This window comes from Atractosteus spatula, chromosome 1 (genome assembly GCF_055471065.1).
Source record: "Atractosteus spatula isolate fAtrSpa1 chromosome 1, fAtrSpa1.hap1, whole genome shotgun sequence".
Classification (NCBI taxonomy): Eukaryota; Metazoa; Chordata; class Actinopteri; order Semionotiformes; family Lepisosteidae; genus Atractosteus; species Atractosteus spatula.
The window spans coordinates 38,441,683-38,454,781 of NC_142706.1; the positions used below are offsets into that span (position 1 = coordinate 38,441,683).

A 13,099-nucleotide genomic window follows, 5' to 3' on the forward strand; every position below is an offset into this window, starting at 1 on the left:
GAGTGTGAACCACAAGGCCATTTTCTTCCTAAAGTGCTCCAGGTGCCATCCAGTTAGCTTCAACTGAAAACCATACATGGGCTATATAGTGGAAATCTCACACTTGAGAGTGGTGCAACTACTCTCTCATGGCAACTAGCAACCAGTGTGTATGAGTAATTAGAAATCAACTGTGTGGTTGATTTGTCAAGTCAGAATCCCTGCTGGTTCTTTATCTCCATTATTTTCAGAGAACAAACAGCATAAACTTAGTGGCCTCACCCTGCTGTCACATCAGATTGAAATCAGGAAACATGATTTATCTCCTAGCTACTGCATTTTTAGATTTTAGATCAGGAGACTGCTGATTCATATCATAATCTGCGTCCACGAGACAAGAGCTACTGGTTAAGAAGTAAAATAATTTAAAAAAAAGGAGCTGAGCTGAAGTCCAGCTATGAATTCTTTTCAAACAGCAACTGCCGGTGACTGCAGTTTCTGACAAAGCCCAGAACAAAAGATCACTTAAACTGGTTCATTGAAATGACGGACGTCCACTTTGATTTCCCCCAGTAAATTATCAGCATTCAAAAAAGTGGGTTTTGCTCAGTTATTTTAGAGACGTTGCATCACAATAGCCACATTTAATGGTCAGGAGGTTTTAATGTTCACTAGTAGGCACACAAACTGGGTTTGTTTTACCTCCACATATACTGTACCAACTGTAAAAACAGACTTACATTTCTTTATTCTCAGCCTGGTCTTTCTTCAAATCCCCAGGTATTGGCTACAGTATCTCATGAATTCTAATGCATAATGTATGAGTGACATGTAGCACACAATGATTAAAGTCAAGCAATTCAGAACAATGTCATGTCACAAAGTGGGAATGGTCTATACTACCTACAATAATAACCTATTTCACTTTTATAGAGGCCATTCAGACTCTTATATGCTTGAAATATTAGTGAAAAACATACGCATACATTTCGCATTTAATATTTTTCTTCATGTCGGTTGCACAACCCACCTCCCCCAGATTAACAAATTATTTTTTAATTTAGAAGTACAGTAGTAGTGACCAGGCTTCTGAGAACATACTGTACAGTATATGTCAATTAATATTTCGTTTACAAATTAGAAAAAATGTAGAGCAATACAAAATATGCAGTTAGAAAAACTATATTGTGCATTCCGACAAAGACCCATATTATTCTGCTTTGCAAGGTTATGAGAAAAGTTTGATTTTAAAGTTGTAAAAGTCACAAGCTCCAAGTCCATTAAAAAAACAAATACACACCTAAAAAATCTGAAGAACATACGCTTCATATTTAGATTTTTTATGGTACCATAGTTTTAATCCTACTGAATTTATATGAAATGAATTGGGCCTCTTCACAGAGCTCCAGATTAATTTGATCATTAAAACGCTATTTAATTTGCGGCTGTGTAAAGAAGAGTTCCCTAATGAAATGGGCACAAGCTGCTATCACTGATTAACGAGCACTGACAGTCTCTGCTTAGTTGCAATAGAGGAAAACTGAAAAGACGACCACTACCCTTGGTGGAAATGACATTGACCATCCGAGTGACTCAAACTCCATCAGTTCTGAGATTTATTAGAGAGGACAGGACAGCAATCAAAGCATTCAATGAATTTCTTCCGGCAGTGATTAACGTTTCTTTTTTTTAATTGTAATTTGTTATTTACTCTTGTATTTCAATACCAACATACTACATTTCAACATCATTGTACACAGGAAGTATCAGACTCTTACCTGAAACATTTGCACTTATTGTGCTTTCAAACTACTGAAATGGTTCAGGACTGAACATGGGAAGCAACCACACAGGAGTTTCCTTTTTGCATTTTGTCTCAGTCCTGCAGTGACCATCAACAAATTGTGTTGCAAGTATAGTACTGTCCATCAAAAATATTTTGCAAAATAATATGAAAGTAATTGTTGCTTGATACTTAGAAACATAAAACTAAGTGAACTGCATGAAAATAAATTGTGACATAATGTCAGGCATTCCCTGCCAATGCATCTAAAGCAACATAAAAAGAACCTGGGAACAGAGAAAGCACGAGAACTTGACATGCGAAAGGTTACATGGCCCACTACAAGGGAACCTTTGTACAAATCTGGATATCATATTGCGCACTTAAAACCTCAACAGGTAAACTGAGTCTGGGAGAAGGGCACTGCGGAATTCTTACAGCCAGAATGATACACATGCTTGTTGTGGGAGAGTCTGAGCAGGTTCTAAACAGACGCTTTGTAAACGTAACGGAACTATTGCTTCCTTTACATGAGAAAGGGTTGGTAACTTCTCAAAACCAGTTAAATATCATCATACATTTCCAAAATAAACCATTTATTCCCCAACATATACAGTATGCAACATTTGTGCTGTTACTGCATTATATTATAGTAAAAGATATTTTACTATAATATACTATATATATACTATAAGATATATTATAGTAAAATATATTTTACTATAATAAAATGCCCGGCCCTTCACTGGCCATTAATTCAAAAGGCATTATCTTTTAAAGGAAACCAGTGAATAATGTGGTCTTAAAAGGTGTACAATTTCCTTCAAATGCCACTGAAGAACCTTGTTCTATATTCTGTCAAACAAGAACGCAGCGGCACGGTCCCATTAGACTGATGCAGTTTTATTGATTTGGACTGATGAATGAATGGACCCAGCTCTTTACTTCTCAGCATTGCAAGCACATTTGCCTGACAGACAAAAGGTCTAAAGACCATTTGTCATAATTCATTCTGCATTTGTAACAGCAGTTTGAAAAAGTGGTTTGACCTCAAGAAATTTAAGAACCCAAAAGCTTATTTCTTCCCCGTTGGGAGTTCAATTACACTGAAACCTCACTATTCTGTGTAGGTGAACAATGATGATTTGGTGGTGAAAGGACAATAGTGCTTTGAAACAGGACCCTAGCAACTATTCATTGGTACCACATGGGGGTTGCAGGCTCACAATAATTTTGTGACATTATCTGGGTCCATTAGGACGGATTATACAGTATGTGATAGATGTGCATATCTCTTAGCACTCAATGGGTTATTACTTAGCACAGCCAAAACTGGAATAACTGACCTCCGGGTACTGTTAGGTGCACTTACTGTACTCTGAATGATGGCAGTGCCTATAGGTTGTGGCAGTTGATGAAAAAAAGTGATAAATCTATGATATTCATGTCCCAAAAATGTATTTGGCTTCCTTTTAAGACAGTGCCCTTCAAATATGCTTCTTTTGTGATTTTGCAGCTGGGTGCTCTTTTTTATCATTTCAAACCCTAAACTTACTAATGGCCAAATTTCAAGAGCTGTGCAAGAGGCATATTAATAACATCCTCCACACAATTTTTCACTAATCAAATGATGTATAGTAGTTATATACCTAGGACAGAAACTGCTTGTACCTTAAAAATTCTCATAATTCTAATTCTATTTTTTGGAGCATCTAATACTATTATTATGATAATTAAAGTATTTGGAAAAAGTAGAATATTCTTTTTATTTCTTTTAATGGAAATTTACCTGGTACAGCTCAGTTCCAGTGAGTCATTTTTTCACAAATGTAGGTAAAATGGGCCCCCAATAAGCAGAGTACACTGGGATTTTGACTCAAAGCAAGACATCATAAATCAGTTCAATTTTTACACCCTCAGTGATGAACACTTTCTACAGTTTCAGGCAACAGGCATCTGGACTCAAAACCCCAGCTGGAGGACATCAGTCAATAATCCACCCACAGGGCCAAGACAATCTACCAATCAGAACCTGCTGGATGGGGGAGAACACTATACCTGGTGACATCGCAACCAATCACAATTTGACTTAAAACTTACTACACATACTGTACATTTGCTCTTGTTCTCTGAGACTCAGGCAACTTTCCTGCTAACTAGTAAGTTGGCAGCAACTACTGCTGTTGAAACTACAAGCAAGTGCTGATCTGAGAGACCTGTATAAGCCAGAAATCTGCCCAAGACCGTCTATGCAATAAGAGGAGTCTTGAAAGGGCTCCCCAATTGTAATAGTTGGACTTTTGTTGACACTCCTGAATATCACCGAACACTCGAGCACTTAAATCTGCACTTAACTACTGTACATTTTCAATTTTTGATATTTTGTGCCGCTTCACTGGAAACCAACTCAGCAAAGATACACTCTACATCCTTGCTAACAGGCATTCCAGAGCCAGCAGATACGAAGTGAATGCAGTAAACGAATCCCGCATTACACTTATCCATTGAAGAGCATTACTCTTATCCAGCCACCAAGTGTCCTCCACACGTCTCTATTCCTGACACTGCCATTTTATTAAAATCCTTTGCAAATGCTCACTTTCTTCCCTACCAACATTAAAAATACACAGCATTGCATCTCACTTTATAGTGTTGATATATACAGTATTATTTTCTGAGGTTATTGGTAACCTAAGTGCTAAACGCACTCATTTAGCATATACTGTAAATTCATAATGCAATACTACCCAGAGGACTCACAATAAACAGTAAAACATAAACATAAAGAGTGCCTTTAAAACCAAGAACAGGAGCACCTCTTTACCCAATTAGCTCTGGACGTTTGGAACAAGCCCAGTCAAGCTAGTGAAGTTAACACCCTGGTTTCTTACAAATAAAAACAGCTGGATGAGATCAATTATCTTAAATCAATTAATTACTAAATACCAAAGTAATGCCAGTTTAAAAGCTTTCCACTTGTGCCCTCCGGTTCAAGTTACCCTGTTCACACTGTTCAGTGAAGAAAGCCACTGGATTGACTTTGTTGTTGCCTTTGAGGATTTCTTAACACTTATATTAGGTTCCCATACAATCTTCTCTGTTCATGTTAAAATGCAACTGTGTTATATAACGTATCATCAACTTCTACTATTTTCTTGGAAGACATTCCTTGTTCTGTGGTGTGTCTTTTGTTAAATGACAGGTTATTGCTATTATCACGAATGTCGTATAGGGCTTGTCATGGAATGACAATGAGAGCAGTAGAGATCCTATGCGTAGCGGTAAAAGGGGCAACATGGAGGTTAGCCCAGGCTCAGGGGGTCGGACGATGTTGGTATAGAAACCTATGCCCTCAGGCCACGGACATGGGGCGACCTGGTACTGGGCGGGTCTCACGACATCCGTACCCTCAATGCTGAGCGAGCAGCTGAGCAGCCACAGGAAGTAAACAGGCAACACAACAAGACACACCAGAAAGACATGAATAATCACAGGGAATTAGAAACAGGACAGAAGTAGACTAGGAGTCTACTAGGAGTAGGAGTACAGGGTGTGACAGCTATATTTGTCTGTGCCCTAGAGGCAGATTGAGGTGAGTAGCATTACGACTGCTGATAGTAGCCATCTACTGCTGACGGATGGTTACTCAGTACAAGCTGCCTCCACATTCCCTTCCCCAAAATCAGTGGGACCTTTCCTTGATGTTGTACACCTGGAGCTCTTCATTGCATTGGCACACAGAGAGGGGAAAGGACTCCTCTTCGTGGAGTTGAGCCCACCTCTGAATATAAGGAGAGATGAGGCTGCCACATGGGCAGGGATGATTGGTTATGAGTAGTTTGTATGCATTACCACCTGGGGAGGGTTTCAGGGGGGGAGTATATGAAAGGAAATGGGACTGTTGTTCTGGATCATGCTGTTTCATAATGTTTCTTTCCCCCTCCCTCAAAAAATCATAAAAAAGTGGAATGCAACACCTTTTCTTGGTATGCCATGTTTCATTGCTGTTAATAACGTCCTTTGCTAGTTTTGCTATCTTTGCTGTTAGTAACGTCTTTTCTAGCTTCCGAAAAAATGCTTGCTCATGATGCATTAAAAAAACGAATTCTAGGAAAACAGCATTTTTTGTATTCTACATGTTTTTCACTTGAAAATCGTGATATTTTGTTTCCTAAGTGTTTTAAGGCTTTACATTAATTTCAATGTACTGTACTTATTGCAAAAGAAATATTCTGCCATGCTTCTCTGCTCATGACTTTCAAACTCTTTGGTAATGGCTCTGCCTTACATTAGACTGCTTCCAAATACAGTCAATTAGTCAAGTGAACATTCACATTTCCAATGAAGAGATTACTTCACAAATACAGAAACACTAAGATAATTTATCTTACACACAATTCCATACAGCAAAGACAGCTGCTGAAATCTAGCCATAGTGTTCAAAAACAAAATTCATATATAATAATAGAACAAATGGTGTAATCTACCTTCTAAAAATAACTAACACTTAGTAGTTAAATTTGAAGTGAAACATATCTTAAGGTTTATGGTGAACAATGTAAAATAAAAGGTATTTTGCATAAAGGCAAAACAACCTATACCCATCTCAGTCAACAGATATACTGACTATACTGATCCCAAACAGCACCTACGCAGTATACACCTTATTAAGAAGTCATCAAAAATTATTTGGAAATGTTCCTTGAATTGTAGAAAAAGAAACAAAAATGTCCTCACCTGCAAACAGCACAGACGAAGCACTTTGGGTGATAGGTTTTCCCCAGAGCAGAAACCACCTCCCCTTCTATAAACTCATCACAGCTAAAGCAGCGTGTTCCATACAGCCTCTGGTAATCCAAGGTACAAATGTACTCTCCTTGGCGTACGAAAAAACCACCCTGGGCCAAATCACAGCCACACACTGAAAAGAGAAAACAAGTTTACCATGAATCAGTGAGCAATAACACAACTTGGTCAGCAGTATGACAGCAGTATCAAAATGTGAGCCCAGCTTAGCTTTTTTGATAAATATTTTAATACACATGTAGAGTCAAAGGGCATGGCTTACAAAACAAAAAAAAGCAAATTTTGAATGAAGTAATGAAACAAATTCTAAAATAATTTGTCAAATACATATGGAATTAAGTTTATGAGTCTACTGTCTTAAGCAGTCACTACAAAACACTTAATTACGAAATATAATATTTAAATTGTTAGATGTTTTTTTTTCCAAGAAGAATTTCTTGCAGAAACAGGATTTCATTTGATTTTTTCAGCCTATGCATATTTATTTTCCAGGTTTCTACCAGAAAGATTTACCACTTAAGCTAAATTATTCCTTTTTTTCAGCAGGCTCTCTATTCACAGTGCCTTGCAAAACACAAAGACCCTTCCAACGGTGTTTTCATCCATGCATGCATTTTCTTACCACTTTACTGAATACTGAGTCATGGGGGAGCTGGAACCTATCCTGGCAAGCAAAAGACACAAAACAGGGTACACCCTGGATAGGACACCAGTCCATCAGAGACCACACATGGACACAAACACACACACACTCAAACCAGGGCCCATTTTTCCAGAAATCAATTAACCTACAGGTATATCTTTGGACTGTGGGAAGAAAATGGAGTACCCAGAGGAAACCCAAATGAACACAGTGAAAACATACCAAACTCTATGCACACAGCATTCCAAGAACTGCATGCAGGGCCCCAGAGCTGCAAGGCAGCAGTACTGACCACTGCATCACTGTGTCGTCCCTATGAAGTTCCATTTTACGAAATTACAAAAAGAGGCATACACATTCTACTTTATTCAAAACGTGAATAAAATGACGGCTTCTGAAAGGAAGATGAGCTACAGTAAATGTCAGCAAAACCTCAGGAGTATTCAGACTCATGAAATGAGTATTTGGAGGAAACACCTTGGGCAGCAGTTACAGTAAGTCACTTTGGGTCAGTCTCTACAAAACGTTGTACACTGGTTTCATTCAATTTTCGCCCCTTCTTCTTGGCAGATCTTGGCTCTCTCAAGTTGGTATTACTTATGGACAGCAGGTTTCATGTCTTTCCACAGATTCTTAACACAATTCAAGTTGGACTTTGACCAGACCACTCCAGGACATTTACTTTTTTATTTTTAGGCCACTAAGGAGTAGCTTTGGCCTTACATTTTGGGTCATTGTTGAAAGGTGAATTTTTGCTGCAGTTTTAGGTTAGAAGCAGGTTTCCAATAAGATTTGCCAGTACTTTGCTCCATTTGCATTCCCACCAGTCTTGACCCGCTTCCCAGTCCCTGCTGATGAGAAGCAGAACTGTAACATAATGCTGCAACTTTCATTGTAGAGAGTAGGGATGGTGTTAACTGAGTGACGTACAGGTACTGTACTATGTTGGGTTTGAGTTGTTTTGAAAGATCCTTGGTCTTCATTCTTGAATTTTTGCTTGAAGTTCAATACCTGACTGAGGTAGAAATGTAGATGTTTGGATTCTGATATTTTGTAAACTACTATTACTGCACACAGATGCCACTCAACTAATTGTGTGGTTAGTTCAGGTAATTTTGTGGACCTACTGTAAATTCATTTCTGTTGGCCATATGTTTGAATACTTTTAGATTTTTCTTTCCAGATGATCAATTTAATTATTTCATTTTGTTTTTTGCTTTAAATGCATGGAGTATTGTAGGTTGTATATATAACAAATATTAGTTACTACTTCAAAGTATCATGAAACATGTGAAAACTGTTCAAAGGTCAGAATACTTTTGCAAGGCCCTGTAAATTAGTACAGATACTCTTCATTGTCTGATTTTATTTCACAGATCAGTTTTCTACAAATCAGAATCAAACTTTATCTGACACAAAAACAAAACCAATAAACAGCAGATTGAACTTAAATTTCTATTTTTAAATTACTGATGAAAGATTAACTTATATAAGACATCTTACGATTGAGTGGTGGATTTAAAATGATGTTACATCATTTACTTAGGTTTAATGTAATTATTAAGGAACATTATTGATGGCTGTCATGGATGATGCCATTATAATAATATATAAGTAAAAGTGTGATACCAGTGGTTCTCCTTCAGCAGCTCATGCATACTGTACACTTCAAAAAAAGCTCCAGCACTAGTGAAATGAGGAATCAAGAAATGAGAAGTAACACTGATATCCAGTTTATCTGGGAGACATTAGACAATTCTTTATCCATTATGCTCATGGGGTGACAAGCTACAGTATATTATGAGGAACAATCTGTTACACAAAAACATTACATGACTTCAGCTCTTTGGGGAGGTATGGGAGGAAGGAAACAACAGCTGAAAACCAGATGCAGGGTGCTCCTAAACATCTTTGTGCTTTTATTGAACTTAATCATTGTCAGTAATATGCAGGCCTTCATGTGAAACACAGGGTGAGGCCAAGGTACAAGAAGTCATGTTTTTGACCTTTTATTCAAACCATTACATCTTACATCATATTGCTGTAAACACAAGAAAGGAATAACTGCGCCAGATGCGGAGAGGAATCAAAACATTGTGTATGATCTGTTCTTCCGTTCTACTTGAGGGGAGGATTTCAAGCATACCACTTCACATCACTCCTCTTGATGTTTCCCAGGGTTTTGAGGGGTATATTTCTAGGTTTACGTAATAAATTACACTGCTGCCCAGCACAGCAAAGCATTCCAAATTTACAAAAAAAAATACACATCTCGTGTGCAAAAATCACAGAATACTGCAGATGAACATTTGTTGTTTATATTTTAATTTACATTAAGACTTTTAAAGAACATATTCTTTATTCAGTCTTAATGAACTCCTGTAATAATAATATTGTGAAGGAAAATTCAGAGCCAGAGTGTCATCTGACACATCCACTCTACTGGTAGCCTCTGGTGAAGTTGTTATTCACACTTGGTCCTGGAAAAACTGTCAAAAGTGACCGTTTCAATAAATTCGCAGAAAAATGCAGGAATAATTCTCAGGAAATATTCGAAATATTTTCCAATGTTGCTTTCCTATAACTGGCGTTGGTACACAATGTAACACAGAAACATAGCTCCTGTTGCCAGAACATTTCACAAATGATTGGATTGCATCCAGAACCCCCTGATATAACTTCCTTAAACAATGAAAAAAAAACAATAGGAGCTTATCAGAGGTTTTGTGGCAAAATGTTACAAACAAATATTACTGTAATGGAATTATCTTTGATCTATCCATTTCACATTGTTCAGTACATTTAAACTGGACCTCTCCTAGTAACATTCATTTTATTGTGGTTGTCTTCTTATTCATTTATTTGGCTGACACATTTATACAAAGCACCCTGCAGAGATAACAATTACTGATTTTGTTATACGCAATTATATGAATAGAATCTGTTATATGAATTTCTACAACTGAGTTAGGAGTCCAGAGCCTTATCAACCGCATTGACATCTCTCTATAGCTCAGAACATAGATTCTTCCATATTGTAGAACATATTTTCCAAGAGCAAGAAAAACAAAACAAAAATGTTTAACAAGGTAACAAAATATTTGTTCTGTGTCTAATCAAGGAATTAAACATTCAGTGAAAAAAACATATACTGTAGTTACAAATATTTGTTTTTACCCACATCTATATAGTAAATACTGTTTTGATATTGCTTATAAGGATAAGCAGGCAGGTACTGTATAGGAGTAGCTAACATGGAAAACATGTTATAATGGCCCCACGGTAGTCAAACGTATATTTCCATAAAATTATTATTCATAAATGCTAACATCTACAATAGTCAAAAGACATTTGAGTTATCCCTGCAGTCTCTGCAGCATTAATGCTTAAAATAATGTAAAGTTTGTTTCTTTTATAATTCCCTGAATTTAAAAATCTCAGCACTAGTGTCTCTGTCAGTCAATATCCTCACAGTCAGGTAACATGAGATGTAGTGATTACACTGTATATATAAACTCAGGTTGCTTTATCAAGTTACAAAGATTGCCTTTCAACCTAGGCTATTTATAGCCTGGCAGATGGTTTAGGTCTGATAAACAAAAAAACACTCCTTGTTACTGAGTTACTGATACACCCCTTTTTCCTTTCCAGGCAACCTTGCCTCATCCCTGGGCACAGTTAAAATAACCACAGACACAAGCCCAGTCTTTTCACGCATGTGCCCCTGCCTCACTGCAGTTCTGCTACTCACATTGGCATTAAAGAAAGCTCAGATTCATTTCTCCCAGGGCAGCACACAAAAGTTGCCATTTGAGCAATTCTTTTCTACAATACATCTCATAGAGCTATCGAACTACTACACAAGGCACCATGGTGTTTTACTATCAGGCGTTTCCCATTAGGCAATGCAACAGACTGCACTTCACACGCTTTGGCAACAGAATTCCAGTGTATCAGTTTCGCTTTATTCATTCTTCGGAGTTCATATCTCCTCCTTATCTCCATCTTTGGACCTGCTAGTCTCAACCGAGGATTGCTGCCAAGCCAAACCCCAGTCTGGAATGTTGCAGCTCGCGAGCAATTGTACACGACTTGGCCCTCAGTGCTTGTGTTTGAAGCAGCTTACTCTTTATAAGCACTAGTATCACCAGCAGCTCTTAGGGGGTTCTTTAAAACACTACAGTCTGCACTTGTTTAATTTAAAAAAAACAGGAGCAAATACAGTAAATTCAGACTAGATGGTGAATTACTGTAAATGTGTTCCTTCCTAGTCATTTACACAACTTTGCTGTTTATGCCAACAAAAATTGGACTCATCACTTATATGTAAACACTAAGAAAGGTTTAGCAATTAATAGTGATGTGACAGATACTGTAAAGATATTCCACAAGAAGCCTATTGTAATAACCCCGCTCTGTAACTTTACCATTTTCTTGTGCATCACAAAGTTTATATGAATTCTATGAGCTTTATCCATGCATATAAATAGTACATCTATCAATGGTAGCCTATTTATAAATAAAAGCAAAAGCATTTTTTTAACCTGGATGACATCTCTACACATTTTACAGTTTGACAGGATTGTTTTCATTATTACTAGTTAGTTGAGCTAACACTATAGACTAACACACTGGAATAAAACAGCAAATGAATGATGTAAAATCTTTCTGTTATAAGTGCATAACGTGATCCATCTTGGCTTTTCCTGTAGAGCGAAAAAAGACTTGATCAGCAAAGAATCTTATAATAATAAATAGTAATAAATAATAAATAATCCATATATGAGTATTACATAAAAAATGTTGAAGTACTTAATATTAAAATACCAAATATTCAATTTTGGAAAACTAAAATACAGTATAACCAGAACTAAACCTAACATCAGGAAAAGTGAATGAGCTCCTCAGTCTAAAGTGTAGGGTCTGTGTGCTCAAGAAAAGTATTAATTTATGATAGATTGATCTTTTTGAACCTGTTAAGTTTAAACAGAGTGTTTTTGACATTTTCAGGAAACTAAGAATAAAATCTTGCTGCAGGCTGACAAATTGCTTTTAAAGGACAACAACATTTTTTGATAGAGTATATGTGTTACAGATAGTAACAGTAGAGTATGTGTTTGAGAATAACCACAAGAACAGAAGAGTGGAGACCATTCAGCTCATCTACCCTGTTTGGTAGGTAGTTGTTAATTAATGCCAGGCTCTCACACAGACCTTTATTCAAAAAAGTCAGGATAACATCTCCACAACAAGTATGCTCCATACACCTACAATTTCCACTTGTATCCTCTGGTTTCACTGTTGAGAAAGTCCCACACAGTCACATTACCTTATTGGGCTGCCTTTTTCAATGCCTTTGAAGATTTTGAATACTTGAATTTAATTCCATCATAACTAAAAAAGTTCAGTTCTGTTAACTCTTCTTTTAACTAAGATTCAGGTGTAAAAGTCTGATGCAAATTTTTGCTTGTACCTTGATAAAAGTTAAAATGAGCTAAATCTGCTTTCCAAGCTAAATAAGAACACCTATGTAAATAATATAAATATACACAAATATGTGTATATCCATCCATCAATTTTCCAAATCACTGTATTTAACACAGCGTCCCAGGGGAGCTGGAGCCTATTCCAGCAAGCAACAAGCACAAGGCAGGATACACCCTGGATGGGATTCCAATCCATCCAGGACAGACACACAGACTCACACCAGGGCCAGTTTTCCCAGAAGTCAATTAATCTTCCTGCATGTCTTTGGACTGAGGGACAAAACGGGAGCACCCAGTGAAAACCCATGCAAACACAGGGAGAACATACAAACTCCACCCAGATAGCACCCCAGGTCCAGAACCGAACCCTGGGCTCCAGTGTTGTGAGTTGGCAATGCTAAC

The 13,099-nt window shown here is 37.3% G+C and overlaps 1 protein-coding gene across 10 annotated transcripts in view; it reads right to left on the bottom strand.

The window, feature by feature from the left end:
• Positions 1-13,099, bottom strand: part of ablim2 (actin binding LIM protein family, member 2) — a 105,157-nt gene that overhangs the window by 50,548 nt on the left and 41,510 nt on the right. For all 10 annotated transcript variants that reach the window (XM_088907303.1, XM_088907154.1, XM_088906906.1 and 7 more), the window contains exon 3: positions 6,500-6,683. In XM_088907303.1, coding sequence (XP_088763429.1) covers positions 6,500-6,683 — 184 coding nt within the window. The remainder of the gene's footprint in view (positions 1-6,499; positions 6,684-13,099) is intronic.